Genomic DNA, 24,004 nt, shown 5'->3' with positions numbered 1-24,004 from the left:
TGTTTGGGCAAGGCAAGTACCACATTCTCCATGAAGTACTGTAGATTCCTGTTGTTTTCTTTTTGAAAGGGCATCTATTGAATGAGCTTCATTTGACAGTACCAGGCAGTGGAGGGCCTGCCCCCTCCCCCGTAGGTGGTGTTTGCCTTCTGTGCTCCAGGCTCCCTCCCACCTTTCCCCTTCCCATCCCCCCAACCCCGCTGCCCTAATGTGGGGGGAGTGGGGTGAAGGAAGGGTTGGCTGTCCTTCAGGTTTCCAGCTTTTAGGCTCTCACCTGTATGAGAAGAACTTTCAAAAGCATCAACAAAGACTGTCAAGTATGATCATGTGTATAGTGAAGGGGTTATTCACAAAGCATGGTCACAAATATTGATTTGATGAAAGACAAAACCAAGTCATGTAAAGACAGGGAGTCCTGTACCCGCGATGCCTACATTGGCGTGTGGCTCTGTGTCCGTTTCAGCAAGTCCCTTTAGCCCTCTAAATCTCATTTTTCACCTGTAAATTGGGGACTTTCATCCTTATTATTTTTGTGAGGATTCGGTGCTTGTGGAAGAAACTTTGTAAACTGTGATGTGTTTTATAGTCGTTAGTTATCATTTCAGTCATCTCATTTCTGTAATGGTCTGTGAAAAAGCGGTGTTATTATTCTCAGTTTTCAGCTGCACAACCAGCTGTCATCGGATTTGCATCTCTTGCACTTTCTCCTGCCCCTGCGGTCCTTGCATGCATGAGGCTTTGCCCCATATCCCCCCCTTCCCAGCATAACCAGTTCCTAATGGGCCAGAAGGGGTTCGTGACCCAGGTCTCCCCCTTTTTAGCCTATAATTTTCGACACCTTCTTACTGAATGTTTTGCAAATGTATTTCCCTGCATACTTTCTAGTCAGGTGAGAGTAGATAGTGAGAGGTAGTGGGGACTGGGAAGTCCGAGGAAGCCAGCTCCTGCTGACCAATGTGGCTTCCTCTGGGAAGGACCAGTTCTGCCTGACAGCAGCTACATGGGAGTTTCAGTCTTGGCTATGCTACCAGGCCGCCAGCGCTGCACAGCTTGAACAGCTCCTTGGCTTTTAGCATTCCTGGGACTTAGAGCTGTGGATCTACTCTGAGGTCTGTGGACAGGCTCCCCCCTAGGATCGGACGGGCCCAGGGCAAGCGTACAGATGGAGGCATGTGGCCCCAACCTGGCCCTGGCCCTACCTCCAGCCCCAGTCCTGTCCTGCTCGGCTGGAAGCAGACGCCTGTGTATGTGTTCAAATGTAGGCCTTCTCCTCCCCTCCCCCGCAGTCTCCTTTGGCCACCTCTAGGCCTAAGGGTACACTGTGCTGTCACTTTTATTTGGACAGACCTGGGGAAGGGTCCATGCAGGCCATGGAAGTGGTCTCAGAGCTGTTTGGGCAGGGAATTCTAGGACCCGAGGCCCCCCTCGCAAGTCTAGAAAGGGGCATGAGGTGTGGGTGGCACATCCCCGTGGACCTATGGACTCCTCGCCCCATAGGAGAGAGGTGTGGCCAGAGTGCGTTTTTTTAAAATAAGGCCAAGGAGTACGAGTGGGCTGCTTCTGCGCAAGGCCGGTGCCCTGGGTGCACAGTTGGAACTTAATGGTGTCAGTGACAAAGGCTGAGCAATTTCAGAATTGCTGTGGAATATGTCAGTGTGACTCCTCTTCTGTCATCACACCCCAAATAACAGCAGGGCAAAGGCTGGAATTGCTGCGGTTTCGTAAGGAGGCAGATGGGTGACATTCCCAACCTCGTAAGCTGACAGGAAGAAAATTGACTGACAGATAGCTTTACTTGATGGGGGAGAGAAGTCATTCAGGCTCTCCCTCCCCCTGGACAAAAGGATGTCACCGAGGCTCAGGTATAGCGATCTCGTGGCATGCTTAAAGAGAATCCACACAGGTTTAGTGTCTCGTATGAACATTCCAGACAGTACTTACACTCGGGATATTTGGAGTTGAATGTCATGACCCTTTGTTCACTTTCTTTCAGATCACTCCATTTTAGATCAGCCTTAAGACATTGCTATGTGACTCTCACTCATGTGAAGAGGAGATAGAGGGACTGAGACCCCTCACACAGCAGGCAACCTGCCCTGGGGGTCAGCTCTACTCCAGTTCATCATGCTCCCTTCTCTAGGGTCACACATGGCCCTGCTTCACAGAATTTAGACCAGTTATTCACAGTAGCACTCCTACCAACCAATTTTTTGGCAGGAAAAAAAATGAGGAAATATCCAATAACTCTTCATTTAAAGAAGAAATTTTTACAAGAAGGCTTAGGAACCTCTAGACCCCAAATCAGGACTGATAGGGGAGTGACCAGAAAGTCCCCCTGGCACGCACTGACAAATAGCCAGATGTGGCAATGACCTAGGAAAGTCGATATGGGTTTTATTCATAGCAGCTAATTGGCAGTATAGGCAGAAATCAGAGATACTGAAGTGGAAATCATATAAAATACCTATTGGACAGAAATGTAAGGATATCCTTTTGGGAAGAATGTATATTTGAAAAGTCTGGAAACATAGGGACATTTTTATTTTTAAATAACATGTTCCATTTTTATATAATATACTCAGGATTTTTTTTTCCCCCAGACACTTGTGCAGGCAAAATATCTCTAAATTTAAAGCCATAGATTTAATCATTAATCAAAAAAGTATAATGAATAAATGAAACATTTTCTCTATGTTCCAGACTTTGTAACGATCCTGTCTGTCTCTGTCTGTCTCTCTGTCTCTATCTCTCCCCCTTATCTATGTAAAATATGGCATTATACGTTTTTCTTTCCTTAAAGGGGCTTCTTGCATTAGATAGAGGCTGGTCAGGAATGACTAGTTCTTTTTAGTTTTGAGATCTTAACGAGTTATTTTCTCCTGCTGAATACAAACAGTCAGGGCTGGTGGCCATGGGCAGAGGGACCAGCTGCCCTGGCCGAGGAATGGAGATGACCTGTCCTTTCTTGCTCAGGGGAGAAAACAGTGAGCACACCACCAGGTGCCCGGTCTCCTAGCCCCAAGCTGCGACTCTCACCAGAGGGAAGCAGCGCCTGGTATTGTTCTAACTCTGTTTATGACTTCAGTGTAACTGAGAGGGTTTTCCTGCACCCCTTCAGTACCTCCCTGCCCTCAACAGTAGGCTCTCACACCCACTGCACCCCACCCTCTTCTGGAGGTTCCTGGAATCCTTGTCATCTCGTTCTTTTCCAAGGGGTGCTTCATTCTGTGGGGGCAGCAGGCTGCACCACAGGAAACCCTGCCTTTAAACATTACGTAAGCACATGTTTAAAAATATTAAAATTGGGTGCTTGCTTCATCAGTGTGCCTTAGTAACCCCAAGTCCTTCCCTAAGAGGAACTCACCCTCCTCTTCATCTGTGAGCAAGACAGATGTTCCAAATTCCTTCTCGGTCGAGATGGGCCCCGCACTCTCCTGTAGGTCTCACTCTCATAAAATGACTCCTCTGGGGACCCTGCCCAAGACGGGTTCTGTGGTGTAAGAAACCCTGCTGCCACTGAGAGTTGCCTTGTCAAGTGGCACCCGTCCCTCAGAAAAGCTGCTCCTCCCCCAGCACTTGGTCTGGGCAACCCCAACCCCAATCAGGGCTTTGTAGGAAACCAGCGAGTGATGGCCTGCCGTTGTGCCACCTGGAAGTCCGCAGGCCACTGACAAGGAAATGTAAATAGGACCGTAGAACTAACACTTACAGCTTATTGGGCACTTACTCTATGCCAGGCATTATACAAAGTGACTTAGACACATGACCTTATTTAATCCTGACCTAGACTTTACTATAAAATTACTGTACCTGTTTTACTGATGAGGAATTGCATGCTTCAGAAAACTCGCTTGCTCTAGCTAGGTCGTGTGTCGCATTCCGCGCAGCATGGGCAGTGGGGAGTCAGAAGGGCGGTGAAGGGTTAAAGAAACTGGAGACAAGGATAGAGTTAAGGCAAGGCCAGGGGACTGTCCTTCTCTCTCTGGGACTGAGCCCCAAATCGGGCCAACGCATAGCTTTTATTTAAGAAACTTCAAAGGAGTGAAATTTGTTTTTTCTAAAGTCCGTGTAGTAAGTGCCTTAAGGCCAGTTTCCATCAACCAGCCCCATTGTATTCCAACACATGCTGTGCCTTCGTGCTCCCACACACACAACCCCCAGGATGGTGCAGCTGTGCCGCGGCCATGAAGTAAGGGAGATAACCCACATGTTCCGCCGCCGGGTCCCAGCGTTCCGGGACACTCCCTTAGGGAAGCTTTACCGATATCATTCCACCGGGCCTCCGCGTTCTGAGACACTCCCTGGTGACCTCGTTAGGTCAGGGGTTGGTGTGGGGGGATGGTCGAGGATGAAGCTGTATGGCAACAGTCGTGTCGCTGGAACGGGGTTAAGATAGAGTTTCAGATTCCCAAACCCCAATTCTTGGTAAGCCAGTAGGCCTTGGGTTCCCACCTGTCCTGTCCAGCAAATTCTACCCCAGCGTACTGTGGGGAGAGGTCTGGGCATCTCCCCAGATGAGTCTCTCCAGCCTTGTCGTTGGGTTCTCTGCTTAGCACAGTTGTACCACTGAAGGAAGGGGATAGAGCCAGTTATCTTTCCAAGCAGTGACAGGTCTTGGGGGGAAGGCAGCTGTGAGGGGGTAGGAGGGTGTCCCATTACTCTCCCTTGGGGAGTCTTTTTAAATCAGTATTTAATCTTATTTAAACCAGCCCGACGTGGGATTCCTGCCATCCCCAGCAAAGTTAGGATAAAAGATAATATTCCTACACAACACTGGCCCAACACTTTACCTGCGCAGGTATTTTTACACACCTGATTGTCCTCAACCCACAACAGGTCTTTACGGTAGGTAGAATTAGCACCTTTAACAGTTCAGCAGAGATTGAGTTGCCCAAGACCGCGTAGCTATCACATGATGGGCTGGTCCCCAAAGCCGGGCTTTCTGGCTCCAGAGCCCCTCCTCCTTTCTTGAGCGCGTCAGCTGCTTGAGTGACAGGGAGCTACTGGAGGTGCTGTGGGAAGCACTGAGTTTTTTATTTTATTTTTTTATTTGATTCATCAATTACGGTCTACATTGCAGTTTGTATGGCGGCCTTACTGACCCTTTTTACCTGGGACCGAATGGCAGGAAAGCTGCAGCACCCTTCAGCCACGCACAGGAGGACCTTGCAGAGGTGAAGCCAACCTCCTAGTCTCCTCAGTGGGAAAACTTGAGACGGAATCAGGGCCCTGCCTGCCTCAGGCTCCACTGTGACTCACTGGCAGAGAGGTTCCCAACTCCCTTGCTTTTGCCGACATCACTCACTTGTGCCTGAGACTAATAACAGGGTAATTTGTGAGGCAAGATATGTGACTCACCAGGCAAGGGAGGAGAGCCTGCAAGGAATGACTTGGTGGAGAGCCCCAAAATATTTAATAGCAATTGGAAAGGAAGTGTTGACGTGATGCTAATTGGGTTAAAATTTCTTTACATAGCAATACCATTGCCTAGTTACCCAGCTATTAATTCACGTTTTTAGACTTCTAAAATTAAATTCAAACAAACGAACAAACAAACAAATAGTGGAGAAGGGAATTCTACCTTTGAAGGCAGAATTATCAGCTATCAATCTTAGGTCATTTTCTCATAGATTTCCTGTCAATCATAGTGGACTCCCTCCTTTTCTTTGAACCCTAGGATTGGTATTCTCCTAAGACTTATCTATGCTTCACTTTGCTTCACCTCCTCTGATTTCAGTCATACCTGTTTTTCTGCAACGTCTTTTCCATGTTATCAGTCTAAGTAAACTTCCTCAGCCACTTATCTCTCTCTAGATCTTGAGCTGGGTTTTGGCCGCCTCTGTCAATTAATTGGGGGAGTGGGGGAGGGCACAGATGAATCAGAGACTCTGTAAAGGTGAAGAAGCATCCAGGACAATTACATTTTGATGAATACTGCCTCCTTAAACTGCATTTTCTGACTTATCTCTATTACCTCCAGAATCTAAAATCAGTTTATAGATGGTTCTCAAGAGCCTGTCTTCCTGTTAACCAAGGAAACACATTTTTTATTTTCTCTGACACTGTTAGAATATAAAAGATTCTAATAGTTAGTTATTTGTGTGTGTAAAAAGGCTGTGATAAGTTTTATGTAGGTGCCAAACCTGCCTTACTTCAAATCAGCAATTAGCTTTTCAATATGAAACATTTCAATATGAAAATTAGCCCCTTAGAAACATATTAATGTGAAATAAATCACCTTAATAACACCTTTCAGGCAGGGGAAACCAGATGTGTATTGGGAAAACAAAAGTTTTTAAATTTAAAATACCCAGAATTTTGCCATTTTAGGATATTAATTATTTTTTCATGTTTTCTTCTGGTTTTTGTCTTCACATACATGAACACACACATATATATGTATAAAATAGTATAATATAGTGAGATCTCATATGCCATATGATCATACTATAGATATAATTTTAAATTTTAGTTTATTTTTAATATGTCATAAACACTTTGCAAGTTGATAAATTTCATAGTTTTTAGCTGTAGCTATTATTACTTAGAGTTAACATTTCAAAATGTACTTACACATTCCAGATTTGAAAAAAACATTATTACTAACATTGCATTGTTGCTTATTAACTATAGTTAAATTTTTTTTTTTTTTGGTACAGGTTTACTTGTATTTCTAGGTAGGCCTCAACATTTTATTGGCTCCTAAAATTTATCAGTTTTCAAAAGGGCAGTACCGTTTACGTTGCCACCAGTAACATATGAATGTAAGAGTTTTACATTTATATATAAATGATATATATGATATATTTATGTCATAGTTAGCATTGAGTATTAGTTTTAAATACTTCTAATTTAATAGGTGTCAATTATAGAATTTTAGGCCTGAAAGTTCATTTAATTCCTCTCTTTAGAATGGCAACGTGATATTTAGTAGCTTGACTCCAATTTATCATTTTACAGGCCTATGGTACACAAATATTTGCTCGTTTTATCATTTTAATAACCCCTTCAGGAAGGTGCGAGTATCATCTCTGTTTTGTAGAAGGGGAAACTGACCTTAAGTGAGTTGTCCGAGGGCACGCAGCTAGTTCAGCGTCAGAATCAGGCTTCAGACCCAGGCAGCCTGGCTCCACAGCCCACCGACTTAACCACTGTTCTTCTGCCTCCCCTAATATGTCCTGAGCACTTCCTGTTTGTACGGTTACCCTATGGCAACTTATGGATGCTGTCGTGAGCAGAACAGGTGTAGTCTCTGCCCTCATGGATCATGAAGTCTGGGGAGGGAGCCAGATTTCAATCAAATCGACATAGAAATATCTGATTGCCAAATTGATACATGTTATGACGAAAAAAACCAGGAAGGGATGGCGGCATCTAACGGGAGTACTTTATTTAGCTGTGGGTGCAGTAGGGGAGCAGGGGTCATGGGAAGCCTTGAGGAAGATGTTAGAGACACTTAGATTGAGACTTGAAGGATAAGGAGGAGAGAGTGGGGTGAAGACGGGTGAAAAGAACATTCTAGGACTGGCCGAGTGGTGCATTGGTTAAGAGCTGGCTTGGGATGCCAGCTCTGAGTAGCAGGACCCCAGTTCGGATCCCACATGAGGGCCAGTGACGCTGCCCTCTACAGCTAAGATGGTGAACAACAGCTCCACCTGGAGCTGGGCTGCCGTGAGTTGCCGGCGATGGCATAGGCTGCAGTGGGGCTGGCTGGCAGCAGGCATGAGCTTTCGTGAGCCGCCATGAGTGGCCGTCCAATGGCCGGTGAGCGACTGCCTCACCCGGGAAGAGCGCAATGATAATACCAACATGGGCCAGTGAAGCGACATCCTCCACAACTAGACTGAAGAACCAAAGGAGACAGCAACTTGTCTGTTCCGTTCCCCCGATTCCCCAATAAAATCTTAAAAAAAAGAACATTCTAGGCAGAGGAAGAGTCTATGCACATGCCCAGAGGCTGCACAGAATGTTGCCTTTTGCTCTCTAAGTGTCAGAAAGCAGACCTGGCTTGTGGGATCATAAAGTGAGGGGAAGGGTAGCACCAGTGAGCCGGGAATAGCTGATGGGCCCAACTGTCTGGGGGCGGATGCACTATAAGCTTCTCAGTTACAGGCAAGAGCATGGGGCCTGGCAGGATGGTTGTTGGGGGGGGTGCTACCTCCACACCCCGCTGGAGTGGCTTCGGACAATGAGCATCTGGCAGAGCCATCCCCAAGGGGGCTTTCTTCTCCAAGAGAACTTGACCCCATTTAGATGCCAAGTGCCTATTAAGCATTTTAGGGGTTCATTGGTTTTGCTGGTTCTCTGACTGACTTATTTTACTTAACATAATAGTCTCTAGGTCCATCCATATCGTCCCATCAGAGGCCTTTTTGATTTGTGCAAAATAACTTTGTCTTTTGTTCATTAGTATTTGAGTAACCACATAAAGATGATTGCACTTTTCCATCAAGGCTGTCTGGGTCCAATCAGGATTCACCAGCATAAAGAACTCTTAAGAGTGTAGGAGGCAATCGGGGCTGGCATGGGCACACAAGGAAGAGGCCGCCTCGGGGTGGAGTGCAGACCCTGGTGGAGAGGGTACACAGGTTGCTGTGGTGCCAGCAGGACTGGCTGGAAACCAGCCCTCTAGAGCTTGCCAGCAATCCGCCCTCTGGGGTGCTAGGGAGAGGTGTACACTGGGAAGGTGTCTCATTGGACACACTGCCACAAAACTGCTCAGGGAGGTGCCAGGGGCTGCTGGCGTCTTCATTGCCTACATGCCAGAGCCAGGAAGCAAGTCTTTGTCTTCCTGCAATGCCCCTTAACCACTCTACTGACAAAGGCCCCCTGGCAAAGGGAAATAGGTAAAGGGACCAGACCCATTTCATAGATCAGGCCAAAGGCTGAATTTGGAGCACAGAGGCCGTAAATTGGTACCTGGCGCAAGCTCCATACAGGAAGCCTGGGAGGTGAAGCAAAGGCTTAGGATGCTCCTAAATATTAACGGAAACCCAAGCTCCCAGTGGCCTTACTATGGAGGAAGATCCCTTTTTGTCCAGTTGTAGGCGTTCTCCATATATGCTAAATACAAGTTTTTTGTATTGCAAATATTTCCTCCTAGTGTGCAGCTCGCCTTTTTATTCTCTGAAGGGTATTTTTTGATGAGCAGATGTCTCCAGGTTTTGTAATCTACCTGGAAGCAACATAAGGTATCGTTCTTACTTACTTCTCCAATATACATTCCCGATATATTAATCGTCGTTACAATCTAAGCCATTGTAACAGAAAGAACTCAAAGCTCAAGGACTTAGGTGACAGAAGTTTATTTCTCTTGCATGTCACAGTCCAGATACCATTCCCCTTCCCAGCTGTCAGGAAGGAAGAGAAACCAGGACCTGCAGCTTGGTCTTTAGGGACATTATCCAAATCAGTCCCACTCCGGGGTCACTGACGCAGGCGTAGTCACACATATCTGGCCACAAGGGAGTTTGGGAGATGTGACTCACATGGCAGGACAGCCACGTGCCCAGAGGCGGGAGGCTGGTAACTAAAGGCAGAATGAATGGCTCTTAGGCTATCCCGATACCCCCCCAAGGACGTCTTGGAAGCAATACCATGCTTTTGCTACAGATACTCTTTTTCTAAGTCTCTTAAGTCTGTTCTGAATTTCTTTGAGGCTTTGCATTGATAGAATTGTAAAATTTAGTATGAGAGCATTACCTAAAATTATTTTTATCTTATTGTACTTTAATTCTCTACACAAAGTATAGGGCTTCCTTTTTCCTTTTTCTCTTCATTTTTTGGGCGGTTATAAGCCCCAGGTATTAATAGGCATTTTATACACTAACTTAACCATGAAAATATCCTTCAGAGTTAAGTTGCTCTGTCACTTACATTGTCTTCTCCATTTGAAGTAGCAGATTGAAAATGCTTTCCGAATTGGAATTTACAGCTGGCTCAGGGTACTGTTGACAGGAAGCAAGTACCTGCTAATGTTTTCTTTTCAGTTTTATCTTAAAGGCATAACCAGTTTTTTTGGCCGAGTGAGTAGAGTTGGTTCCAAAAAAAACACAGACAGACTCAGTGTAGATAAGCATGTTTACCTGACCCCTGAACCAAATTTTAAAAATTCTTTTGCAACGAATAAAAACGAAGTTGTTTGTAGATAATTAAATTAGATAACATTTTTGGCCATCATGTCACTCCTTGGTTTTCAGACTCAGTAAACCTTCCATCCATTCATTCGGCAAATACTTATTTAGGGTCTACTGTGTGGCAGGCTTTGGGTAGAGGGCAGTGACGCGGCCGGGGAAGGTCCCCGTGCTTCTGGAGCTGGCTTTGTCTCCTCGGAGAACCGCAGCCCCACTGCACTCTGGGCACCCAGTCTCCAAAGCCCTCGCCACCTCCCCCATTTTCCAACCATAATAATACTCAGTGATCGTGAACACTGATTCCAGAGTGTCTTTCTTTCCCTTCATCTCAGGGACACACCTTCACTTCATTTTGACGTGTCTACCTCACGCCCCATTTCTCGGCACTCGCCTCTCTGCAAGATACACGTTCTGTAGAGTTATTGTCTAAGCTGATGTGGAGTCTACAGCAGGGATTGGATGCGTAATGACCAGAAGCTGCCCAGAGCCTCAGCCTGCCTCGAAGCTCTTACTTCAGCCACAGTTTAGTACGTCACAAAAATGTTGCTTCAAAGAGTGATAAACTTTTGGCCCAGATGGTTTTATTTCTGCAGTCCTGGGGTCAGGTTTAACTGTGTTCATCTGCAAAAGTGGGTCAACAGGCTTCCTTCACCCCGTTGGGTTCTGTATCCATGAGGTCAGAAAATAATGAGTCGTAAAACCTACATTAGTTAGATTGTCTTCCTGCAAACTTCTGGCAGCTGGAGTTGAAAAGAAGGTTGAAAAGTTCCCCAGTATCAGCAGGTGGGGAAACGCTGCTGAACTATGATGCATCTCCCTTACCGCTGCCTCCCTAAATAAAAAGGAAATAACTGTAGGTATTTTTCTTGCAGATATTTCTTATTTTAAGAATTGCTTCAGTTTCTTTATGTAATTTACAAATAGTAGTTCCTTCCGATATTTTTCTATAAATAGGGATTGCAGCCCTTAGAGAATGTCCGAGGCATGGGAAAGGGGGCTTTGAGTAGCCAATGAGAAAAAAGGAACTGGGAATGGCCGAGGAGTAAATAAATATGTTTGTTTCCGAGATAACACCAGATAGACAGACTGAAGAGTTATCAGCTGAGCTGACAATTTTTCAGTTGCCAGAAAGGCCTAGAGTTGAGCCAAATGAACAAAGATGAGAGATGGGCTGCAAGTGTAATTCGGAGTCAATGGGCTTCTCAGACAGTCCCAAGAGTGACTATCACAGGCAGGGTCCCTGGATGACAGATCTGTCATTGCAAATGCTCAGGATTCTTTTTTTTATTATTAAAGTTTATTGGGGTGACAGTGGTTAGTAAAGTTTCGTAGGTTTCATGTGTACAGTTCTGTAACAAATCATCTGTATATCACATTGTGTGTTCACCACCCGGAGTCGGTTCTCCTTCCATCACCATATATTTGACCCTGTTTACCCTCTTCTACCACCCCCCTCCCCCCTTACCCTCTGGTAACCACTAAACTATTGTCTGTGAGTTTTTGTTTCTTCATTTGTTTGTCTTGTTCCTTTGTTGTTTTCAGTTTTATATCGCACCTGTCAGTGAAATCATATGGTTCTTGACTTTTTCTGTCTGACTTATTTCACTTAGCATAATAATCTCAAGATCCATTCATGTAGTAACCTGTGGGGTTTTAAAAACACAGGTATCTCTTCATCTTAATACTTTAATTCTCTTTCCATCTGGATATTGTTTAAGTATTGCAACAGTTAGACAGTTAACACAGAAAGGTATCGTTCCACTCACGGTGTCGTGTTCTGTTGTCTACCCAGCATCTCTTTAAGGCTGTGTCGGGGAGGCCAGCAGCCTCTTTCACACTGAGCAACAAAATCCTGGAGCAGTGACTGTGAGCCCCACTGTCAGATGTGAAATGTAGGCAGAGCAGGAGCAAAAGTGGGAGAGAAAGAAAGGAAAAGGGACAAATGAGTGCCCGTTGTCAGCAAGATGAGATCAGAGGCTAAACGGAGACAGTGACAAACGACCAGGCTGCCTGCCCCTCCTCGGTTGTTGGGGGGAGCTCCCGCTCCTCCATTTCAGCTGTAGAAGAAAATCCTCATCCAGGATTTAAGGTTCTGCTGAACTGAAGGTTCATATAACTGAACTGGCGTTACCAGCTTCTCCTAAAGGAGGGTGGGGAAAATGCTAGGGGTGTCAGCTAACGCTGTTGATTGGAGGCAACCGATCCACCTGTCTCTTACTATCATAAGCAGAGGACCTTACACAGCATGGGAGGAAAGGTGGTGGACTAGACTGGGTGACATTAGAACCAAGGAGAGCGGGGTCCCAACAAGCTGAGGGACAACTGCCCCTTTTAGCAGCCTAGGCAGGATGCCGCCTGTGGCTGCTGGACGTCACTGTCTGTGCCCGATTCAGAGTCCGGAGCAAAGCATCCTCTTGGCCAAGCCTAGGCCACCCAGACGGCTTGCCAGCAAGTGGAGCGAGCTGTCCGCCTTGGCTTTCATGGGGGGGGGAGTGCCTTGTGTGACTCCAGGTGTCCACTTCTGGTGTCCACTGCTCCTGGGAGGGCTGGGTGCTGGGCCCCCAGCACGGGGGTCAGGGAAAGGCAGCTGCAAGGGATGCCAGAGGTGCTGGCATGGGCCTGTGGCCTTAGGACAGAAGAGGCTAAGGGTACAAACGGTGTTCATTTTGATAAAGTCCAAATTATCCGTTTTTTAGTTTGTCATTTTGCTTCTGGTGTCCTATGTAAGAAGGCTTTGCCTAGCTCAAGGTCATGGAGATGGACTCCTATATAGTCTTCTAAGAGTTTCAGAATTTTAGCCTTTATGTTGAGGCCTGGGCTTCATTTTGAGTAGAGCCAAGTGAGTTTTTGTACATGGTGTGAAGAAGGGATTGTTAACTCTTTGAAGCAGCAATAATGGATGTTTGGTGGCAGCACATGAAGAGTGAATAACATGGATTGACTTTTTTGCTCATTTTGAACTACATTTTCCAGGGGTCCACCCTCAACTTCTGAGTTCTTTCTATCTCTGTTTTCCTTTAAATGTTTTGGGCTGTTGGGTATTAAATTATTATACCAGGGCTTTCAACACATTTGGATTAATTGTGCATGGTACACAGGGCCTTATTTAAGGGGGCAACTCCTACATAACCATCCTAAGCTATTCATTTAGTTCTATAATTAGAATGATAAAGTTTAGCTATTTATTTATTATTTAACATTATTTAGAGATATTTATGTTTCACGCTGGACAAAGTAATCTGTACTGCCAGGAGTCACATTTTAGGAGCGAGCAAATTATTTTGTGTAACAATTATTATAGCGATATCAAAAGAAACTCTAACTCACTGTCATTTCTATTTGTTTCCTGAGTCCTAGTCTGTTAAATTGGGAGCCAGTAAAAGAATCAACACGCTGAGGCAGACTTCTAGGAAAAATACCTTTGCCTTTACAGGAGTACCTCATTATGATGAGGTGAGGAACAGGCCTGGGACAGAGACACTCTTGTCCTTTACAGAGAGCCTCGTCTGGCTCGGTTTCTGAGATCGTTGGGAGCTTGAATTTTAGCTGGAGTGGTACTCAGAGTCTTGTGCCTGCCCTTGTTCTGAGCCCTATCTGGCAGCTTTCCTCTCTGAATTCCTTCTTTTGGTCACTTATGTCAGAGGGCCCAGGCAACCGAGCTTCAATTCCCAGTGCTCATACCAAAGCGTGTTCATCCCTCTTTCCTAACAACTCTCCCGTCAGTTCTCAGCCCCTCTGCCCAAGCCCAGACCCACGCCAGTCCCACTCAGCTGTAAGCTCCCCGAAGTCTGGGGTTCTCCCCTTCCTTTCTGTAGCCCCAAAGCCTGATGACAGACTGGAAGTATTCGATGAAGCTTTCTTGATGATCTTTACTCCACATATTTGTACAGCTTTGCAACTGGGACTTACCCTTCCTCGGGGTAGAAATGATAGTAAAATGATTAATATATGAAAAAGAAGGCAGCCTTCTTCCTTCTCCCACACAAGCCTCACAGGTGTGGGTGGGACTGAGGTAGTGCTACTTGGGATGAGCCTGTCTCTGAACAGTGGGTGAGAGATGGAATGAGGTAGGGAATTATCTCACCAGGGTTCACTTGCTGGTTTTGGTATGGATTTTGCTGAAGGGTCTTGGGGTCCACACTCTGCAATCCTTCCTCATCTGAAGCTGGATCTTATGTGTCATCTCACGAATGATGTCATCATCATATTTAGTCCCCTGATGCCACTGCCCACATTCAAGTCTCCCCATTTCTGACTGCATCTCGTGTGTTAAGCTCCTGGCTGCTCTCCAGCCTTTCTCCTGAAATGTATTCCATGCCACTGCCAGCTGAGCTGCCATGTTTGTGCCTGGCTGGGGACGTGTGGGGTTGAAGCCCAGCTCTCATTCCAATGCGTAGAAATCTGCCCAGAAAGGGCACCATCCTCTAATTGGCATGAAAACAAAATATGGGCTCATGGAGGACCTGGTTGCCAAAGCGACCTTTCTAAAATATCTGACCACTTTACTCTTGGACATAATACTCTTCAGCTAAAGCCCAAGCTCCTTAGCAGGCTCCCTATGACCAAGACTGACCTGTCTCCCCAGCTTTTTGATGAGAGTGACCATATGATGCACTTCTGAAAGAAAAGGGGTGCTATTAATAATTATGCCAGGAGCATAGATTGAAGCTGGGTGCCTATGGGTAACCCACCAGTTCACACCTGGGATTTGTATGCTATAGTATTATAGTACCAAACCGCACTGGTTTGTTCCAGGGACACCATGCTATCTACAAGTCAAGAGGTTCTGATAGAGTTATTTTGACCACCCTGTTTTGAATCTGAGGATAGTTGACTCCTTCCTCTGATTAATTTTTTTTTTTTTTTTTTTTTAGCTGAGCTATCCTGCCACCTGTTGGCAGCTCAGCTCGGGCTGGGAATCGAACCGGTGACCCTGTTGCTCAGAGCTCGCACTCTTGAGTGAGCTCTTAACCAACTGAGCCACTCGGCTGGCCCTCTCTGATTAACTTTTAAAAAATGGAATCCAAACATCCTTAAGGTCAAAATGGCAAGATTAAAATGCTCAAAGCCTAAACCATGAGATTATGTTTCTGGTTCCTTGATTATAGTACTTTCTCTCCTTAAAACTTCTAGTCCCTTCTCCCACTTTCCTGCCATTCCCTGGTTTGTTTCCACATATTGTTCAAGGCACCTCAAGGATCCTCTGTTCTAGTTATCTCTCCCTGACACTTCCTGGCTGGTTGAGTGCCTGTCATCTCATTCCCACAGCACCCTGTATATAACTCTTTTTACTGTATCTAAAAAAAGTACCGGGCCAGCCGAGTGGCTCAGTTGGTTAAGAGTTGACTTAAGAGTGCGAGCCCTGAGCAACAGTGCCACCGGTTCAATTCCCACATGGGCCAGTGACACTGCGCCCGAGCTAAGCTGCTGCTGAGTTGCCAACAGGTAGCAGGATGGCTCAGCTGGTATAACAACAAGACTGCCTGTTCAATGGTGGGCTATGCCCGCCGGCAACTAAGACTGAACTCGGCACCTTGAGCTGAGCTGCTGCCCCAATGGCTCAGTGAATAGAGCGTGCGCTCTTAACAACAAGGCTGCGGTTCAACTCCCGCATGGGATGGTGGCTACACCCACCTGCAACTAAGATTGAATACAGCACCTTGAGCTTAGAGGCCACAAGCTGCCGACGGGCAGCCAGATGGTGACTGGACTTGGAGCTGAGCTAGCTGCGCCCTCCACAACTAAGATTGAAGAACAACAACTTGGCTGGTCCCCTTCCCCAATTCCCCAACACTGTTCCCCTCCCCCAATTCCCCAATTTAAAAAAAAATGTCAAAGTTGCCTGTTCAGGCCTGCCTTGCCCACAAAACTAGCAGGCCCTTCAGGCAAGAACACTTTTTAATCTTTGAATCCTCAGTGTGACTACTGTGCTTGACAAGTAGTAGAATCTCAATAAATATTTGTTGATATGGACTAATTGGAGTATCTTATTATAATATGAACTTTAATGTGCTTGTTCTTTATTTCCTAGAGTTCTTAAGATTCTCCTGAAGATTTGTATTTATTTGGAGCTTTCACGAGGTTGACCTTTGGCATATTGAAGTTGTACAGATTATTGTTACATTATTCTTCATACCATAGAATCATATAAGAGGAAGGTACACACCCAAAATATTAACATGTGTTGTATAGGAAGTGTGAACACTGGTGTGTTAAACTTCAGCTTGTCATACCATGGCCAAAATTCTTCTGAGAGTATCAGCAGAGTAATTCTTATTTTAATGCAATAAAGAGTCATGAAACCCATTAAATAATAGTAGTTTGTTCTTGACTTTTTTTTTTCAGAACTCTCTGGTTTAGGTATTTTGAGTAAAGGTGCTGAATGTCATCTCAATTTGAAGTATTTGTCTTACAAGTCTAACGTGTTATTTTTCCATCCCTCTAGAATGTTTCAGACATTTAAAGAATGGTTTTGGTTGGAAAGATTCTGGCTTCCTCCAAAAGTAAAGTGGTCAGACCTCGAAGATCATGATGGACTCGTCTTTGTAAAACCCTCTCATTTATACATGACAATTCCATGTGCTTTCGGCTTGCTTATTATCAGACATTTATTTGAAAAGTAAGTAATGTTTGTGTGTCTTCCCTTCCCCTTTCCCTCCTTTGCCGCAACTCTAGAATAATAGAATCTGGGTAAGATCCTTAACAAACCTGTTGTTCAGAGGTTGCCACTGACGACAAGCTCCAGATTCTTGGGGGGAGTTCATGAGACCAAACGCACACCGAACGTTATTTAGAAGCTGAACAAATGAAAAGGAGAAACACGATCTCCTGAAGTCCTGTAGTTTTACTGTAAAGAAAATTCAGCTCGAGAGGCTAAGGATCGCAGAGCTTATCAGTGTGACAGTGTGGGAGCCCAGTTCATCTTCCGTACGCCATGCTGTCTGACTAAGGAGACGCATTCCCAGAAACGCAGTGTTAGAGGAGTCTAAGACCAGGAGGTGTATTATCATTTCAGAATGCCTATAGAACAGCAAAATTGGCTCATTAAAGACCAAACTCAATATTGCCTTATCGCATAGTTTATTTTAAAGGTTTATTGAAAGTTTTAATAGCAGCCCTTCATTCCGAAGTATAAGGAAATCAAAGAAAAACATATACATTTGCTTTCTCAGAAAAAGTAAACTTCTTTTTATTAATTTAATTTAAATATATATATAACTTCCAACATTTATATTAAAACTGTACTAACGTTATGATAACAGGAGATAAATGTCCATCTATAATCTCTGTACTTGTCTCTATTTCAAAAAACTGTTATTAGCACATTAATTTTTTTTGGAGCAAAAAGAATATTTGAATGTCAAGAGTTGGAAAAACTTAAGACAAACTCTGATAAGGATCATTTTATCCAAGACTAACTGTAATGCAGATCATATGTTTATAACTATTTGCAGGGTCCTTATCTCGAGAGTTAGTTTGACCAACTCTGTCTCATGGACTCTACAAAAGGTTTTTGCACAAATAACAATTTCACTTGGGCCAACAATGTGCTGTTGCTATTGGGAGGAAGAGAAAGCCCCTGGATACCACTAAACGCTAGCTGAGAACATTTGAAAATGTTCTTCCTTTTTGACAGTGAATTCTACTTTTTACTCCTCTGTTTGGATTTGTCAAAGAACGCATAAATAAATAAAGTAGAATTTTGCCAGTGTACTACCAAATTAGCAAATTACACTTTGTGCTCCTGAAATGCTTGCTTTTCTTGCATCATGCCTGGTGATTCTTGAATTTGGCATCCAGATCCTTTACTTATGTGCGTTGCAGATTTCCTACTTTACAGTGGACAGCTCCATGTTTTATGTTCAGATCAGGACAGTGAACTAGAAAATTTTTTCGGTTGCCAAAGCAACACAGCTGTGGAAGACCAACTTGTTCGTCTTGGTCTTGGCCTCTGCAGCAACAATTAGGAAGGAACCCAACCCTTTTTTAATTCCTAGGACTATTCTTGCTGTGCCTCAAGGGATTAATTAAATTCTACGTCATCTTTCCCATGTCCTTATAACTTTAATTCCCAATAACTCACCCTTAGCTTTTTTTCATTCTGTAACACTACAGAAAATGGTTATGCTGTTCCATGAGTTTCACATCTCTTTCAATGCCATAGAAGGAAGGAAATGCAAACATAGGAGAGAAATCATGCTTTTTGAAGTATAACTATATATTTTTGAGGACTTCTGTATCATTTGTATTAGAGTAAACCACTTATAAATAAATACAGCTTGCATTTGAATAGAAACTTATAGTTTAAGAGGTATATAAATTCACAAGTGGTGTAATCTCAGTCGAGAAAATGAAAGGTGAGTGGCCCGGCCAAGGTCACACAGGTAGGATGTAAAGGGTGGACCTGGGACTTGAACCCACATGTTATGATGCCAGGTTCAGGGGTGCTGGTTTTATATTTCCCCCTTTTGGGAATACACTAGCCTAAAGGGATGATGACATATGTGAACTTTTCTGAACCATCTTAAAAATTCATGTAAATTTCAACATATCTTATGATTTATCCTGAAAAAGATTCCCTTTTGTGTCTTAGACAGTGTTTGTTATACCTTCTCATTCTATGTAGTGACCAGGAGTTGTGACTTGGCTCATTTTTATCCTTTAGTACCAGCCAGGAACCATTTACAATCAGGAAATAATGTCCCTTGCTAGAAAGGCAAGCATGGAGAGACAGAACTGATAAAAAACAAGCAAGCAGATCATTTGAAAGTGACTGACATTTGCTTAGAACTTAGGATTTCCTTTCCTTACAAGTTTTGGTTTGTGGCTTATGTTTGAGATATATAAATATACAGAGGGTGACCCAAAAAATGTATACACATTTTAAGAAAGCAAAACTGTGTTAAATTGTAATACTCAGTATATATCAATAATAAAAGATGAATACAAATCACATTTGACTTCTGCAATTACAAGAGGTGCTCGGTTACCATCAGCGTCCAGACATTTCTGATAACAGCGAACTATTGCTTGAGTAATGTTGACCAAATGTCCACTTGTATACATTTTTATGGCACCCCCAGTATATATATATATGTATTTTTTTATGTAGAATAACAGTTTCTAACTAGTTTATCCCGTCACTTCTGTGCATTCTTTTATGTATCTGAAGTGTGATTTAAAGGGGAGCTAAGTCACTCAAATGTAAACACTTGTGGAATAAACACATTATCTCAGAGTAAATTATGATCCCAGAAGAGTTCAAGGCAGGGGGTAGCATTGGTGAGACCAGCAGGCCATCTTTTTCCTTTGACTTAGTTGTGCGATGACCGGATTCGCCACCAGTACCGCTCCACGCAGCAGCTCAGGGCATGATGGGATAGCATGTCCACCATTCTTTCAAGAACTGTAGGTATGGCAATTACAGGAGTTCAAAAAGGATTCTTACTCACTGGCCTCCACTGAAACAGCCCCTACATACGCACGTTAGACTTAAGTGTTTTTTGAGATTGCATTGCTCCAAATAGTTTGTTCTCTCATATAAAAAAAGCCCTCCTATTAAACTCTGGTCAAAGAGCCTTTGAATCCTTAAGAACAAGAAAGCACTCTTGTGCTAGTAGGCTATTGTTTCTATTCAGGGGGATTATTTAAACTTCATATGCATAATATCTGCCTAGGCCTGCCTGCCTTTTATTCTCTAAAAGAGTATTGGAAAAGAGTGGGAGGTCTGGGATTGCTAAGCTTTTGGCTCGCAGGTAACTAAAGCAGTGCCAGCTGAAGAGGGGGCTGCTGGGGGCCCCAATGGGGCCATCGTAGGGCTCAGTTCTGCAGTCGTAGCAAACCTCAGAGACCCTTGCCTGGCCATTAACCTCACTTTGAACCATTTATATGTGAGCAGAAGTTCACATTCCTTTTTCTTCCTCTTGGCCTTTTTTTTTCTATTCCATATCAATAAAATGAAAGTTCAGGCAAGCTCCTCTCTTCGGCCCTTCTAAGACCCATCATTTCCCTTCTCTTTTCCGTTTAGTTTGTCAAATGCTCACCATGCTTCTTTCTTCTCTCCTTTTTCAAAATAGATTTTTAATTAAGTACCTGTTCATATTTATTTATGCTTACATTAGAGGAAGTGATTGATTTTCTAGATTTATTTGAAAAGGAAGGATAATGCTGAAGTAGAAAACTGTATTTATATACTTCCTCTGTTCTACTAAAAATGTTATTCCTGTGCTTAAATCCTGGACATGTAAAAAAACAAGTCCATATTTCTCTTGTTTAAATGAATGTAGATGTGTTCCTCATATCAGCAAGTAAGCTGTGGATGTATATTTATCCACTGTGTATGCTTATCCACATACTCACTCTCACGTGACCCTCAGAGAATGTTATACTTTATTTGGCCTCGAGTTTGGCTGTATTCCCTTACTGCATAAATCTTCTTGGCTCAATCCTGCTTTGCCTTTTCATCTTTCCTAATTTCTTCATTTCTAACATTTGAGGAGATAGCACTGAGTGAATATGATTGAGAACACCACTATATTAAACCATTTTGTGTTTGTGTTATTCTACTAATAAAAACAGTGAGTGTGTTCTCCAATAAAAATTTTCAACTAGCAGGTTGAATAAATGAATCAATTCCACTATTTATCCCAAGCCCTGTCAAATAAGTTTTTTGAGACTTTGTTAGTTTTAAGAATATCTTAGTTTTTGTTTTATTTAGACTTGTTATGCAAAGGTGGAATTAATTAATCATATTCCTCAAATCATAGCATGCTGTCTTTGGTCTATATAAGACCTCTTTTGATTGATTTGAAATAACTTTTTACTAAGTACCTTTTATCTTCATTTCCTACCCCCATTTCCCTCGCTGTTGGGATCCAATGTATTTGATGGCATTTTTGTTTGTATGACCCAGTAAAACATGCATATAAACATAAATTGCGTGAATTTCTAGTTGACATAAATATTATGGGAATAAGACCTTATCCTCTTTCTCCTGTTTTTTGTGTTTTTTTTAGGTATGGCACTATGCTTTATGATTTATCCACATCGCTCTGTGTACATCTGGTACATAATTAGTTTGCTTTTATATGTCTCTGAAATGTATGGGCCATTTCCAGGAGCACTTAATCCATCTGGAAGTTGGATTGGTTTATACATTTTATCAGATTATCTTAGGAAATTTTTTATTCAGCTCCTATGGTTATAAAAATTGAAACGAAGAGCTAAATGATCACGCGTAACTAAAATTTCCAGCATTTAATTAAACACAGAAACTCCTAAGTACAACAATAGACTGTCCTGGCAGAAGATAGAGCCTTTGTTAGAACTGAAAGAAGAATAGGGACATATTATTATTTTAAAAAATCAGCTTTATTGAGGTATGATTTACATACAATAACGTTCATCCAAAACTTGATGCATTTTGACAAATGTTTACAGTCATGTAACCATCACCACAAGTATGATACAGGGGATTTTCATCAGCTGAAAAACTCCCCAGTGCTCCATTTAGTTAGTCTCCTTCATAAATACTAGCTCCTGGCAATCACTGACATGCTTCTGTCAGTATAATTTTGCCTTTTCTGGATTTCCTATAAATGGAGTCATATAGATTATAATCTTTTGTGTCTGACTTCTTTCAATTAGTGTAAATGCTTTTGAGATTTTTTGTGTGTGTCATTGTGTGTATCAGTGTTTCCGTGTCATTGCCGAATAGCCTTTCAATGTATTGACATACCCCAATTTATTTATTTATCCTCTAACCAGCTTATGGAAATTTGGATTGTTTACAATTTTTGGCTATTACGAATAAAGATGCTTATGAACATTTGAGTGCAAGAATTTGTGTGGGCAAATGCTTTTATTTCTTTTGGTAAATAGCTAAAATGTTTGCTCTTCAAAGACATGGTTAATATTTGTATATACATACAATGGATTATTCATCAGCAAGGAAAAGGAATGAACTCCAAATACATCCAAATATACATGGATGTTCCGGTGAAAGAAGCCAGACACAAGCAATCACAGATTGTATGATTCCATTATATTTACTATCCAGAAAAAGCAAAGTTATAAAATCAGAAAATAGATTAGTGATTAACTGGGGTAGGGGTGAGAGAGAACAGGGATTAACAGTAAATATGCATGAGGGATCATATTGGGGTGACTAATGGTGATGATTGTACAACTCGGTAAATTTACTTTAAAAAAATCACTGAATAGTATACCTAAAAGTGGTGAATTTTTATGATATGCTAAAAGTGCCTTAATCATTATTTTTAAAAGATGTAAATAAAATGAAAAGATAAAGTACAGGCTGGGAGAAAAATGTATGCAGAACATAGAGCTGATGGGAGACTTAATTCAGAATATATAAAGAACTCTTGTAACTCAATAGTAAACAAAGAAATAACTTGATTTTTAAAAGGGTAAAAGATTGGAGCTGATACTTCACCAAAGAAGGTATACAAATGGCAAGTAACCACATGAAAAGATGTGTAACATAATTAGTAATTAGCAAAATGCAAATGAAAACCACTACACACTGGAGGTTAGCAAAAATGTCAGAGTAAGAACCTCTGAAAATTCTCTCCTCCATAAAAGCAATCAGAAAAGTAGCAAAAATTATCAAAATCAACTTTTTAGGATTCAAAACTAACCAAACGCTTGCAGCAACCCAGAGTATTGTTTAAGAAAAAATGGCTGACTCTTGGAGAGAATAGCAAGCATTGTGGCATTTTAACTTGCCCTGTTCCTATCCTGCCCTTTTCACCTCTGTGACAGCCTTGAAAAACCGGCAGCCTGCAATTTCAGTAGAAACCAGCAGCCTGGCAGCCACTGAAGGGAACAGAACAGAACTGGACGTCCTTCAAAGCATCATTACCAAAGAATTATCGCCATCTGACCTGTCTGATGGTTCCCTGGATGACACTATTCACAAGGCTGTCTTTATGTGACTTGACCCAGAACTCCCCAGTGAGAAAAGCCTTTCCTTAGGAGTGCTTGTCTAAAACAGTTAGAGGCAATTGATTAACTTTGGGAAGTCTTAGCTGGAAAACAGGATGTCCACAGGAGGCTTTGAAAAGTTCTGACATGTTTTTGGAAATCAGAAGGCCACTTGAATTTTTAGAGCTTTGGGCATGCCCTGGGCTATCTGCACATTCAGGAAAGACCTGGAAAGGCCCTAAGCTCTCACTTCTGAATGACTTTGAGGCTCTGTGCAAACTGGAAGTGAAAGCTGAGGCAGAGTTGTCAACTGTCTAGGCAGAAGTTTACAAGAAAATAGGAGACTTGATCAACACAATAAGTCAGATTCATCTAACAGACATCTATAGAACACACCACCCAAAAACAGCAGAATACACATTCTTCACATGTGCACAAGGAACATTATTTAGAAATAGACCATGTGTTAAGCCATGAAACAAACCTCAATGCTTGTAAAAGGATTAAAATTATACAAAGTATGTTTTCTGGCCACAATGAAATTAAATTAGGTGTGAATAACAGAAGCAGATTGGGAAATAGCAAATATGTGGAAACTAGACAGCATACTTCTAAATAACCAATGGGTCAGAGGAGATATCACAGGTAAGTTAGAAAATACTTTGAGACGAATGAAAAAGAAGGTACCACACTAAAATGTAGGAGATGCAGCAAAAGCAGATGCAGCTTAGAAGCAAATTTGTAGCTGTAAACACCTATATTAAAAAAGAAGAAAGATCTCAAATTAACACATTGTTTGCGGGAAACGAGTAAACTCGTCATAGCGCTTTTTATACCAAAGCGCAGGAGACGAGTTAACTCAGGTATAGAGAAAAATGCCCGCTTACAAAGTGTTAATAATCTAACCTTCTACCTGAAGGAACTGG

General features: G+C 42.8%; 1 protein-coding gene across 2 annotated transcripts in view; it reads left to right on the top strand.

Moving 5' to 3' along the window:
- The window catches only part of CERS3 (ceramide synthase 3), a 110,283-nt gene that overhangs the window by 31,749 nt on the left and 54,530 nt on the right, over positions 1-24,004 (top strand). For both annotated transcript variants that reach the window (XM_019637839.1, XM_019637838.1), the window contains exon 2: positions 16,579-16,752. In XM_019637839.1, the coding sequence (XP_019493384.1) occupies positions 16,580-16,752 (173 nt within the window). In that variant the 5' untranslated portion in view covers position 16,579. The remainder of the gene's footprint in view (positions 1-16,578; positions 16,753-24,004) is intronic.

The sequence above is a fragment of the Hipposideros armiger genome, unplaced genomic scaffold (assembly GCF_001890085.2).
Source record: "Hipposideros armiger isolate ML-2016 unplaced genomic scaffold, ASM189008v1 scaffold_35, whole genome shotgun sequence".
NCBI classification, from domain to species: domain Eukaryota; kingdom Metazoa; phylum Chordata; class Mammalia; order Chiroptera; family Hipposideridae; genus Hipposideros; species Hipposideros armiger.
The sequence above is the reverse complement of the archived record's forward strand: the minus strand, read 5'-3'. Positions and strand labels throughout refer to the sequence as shown.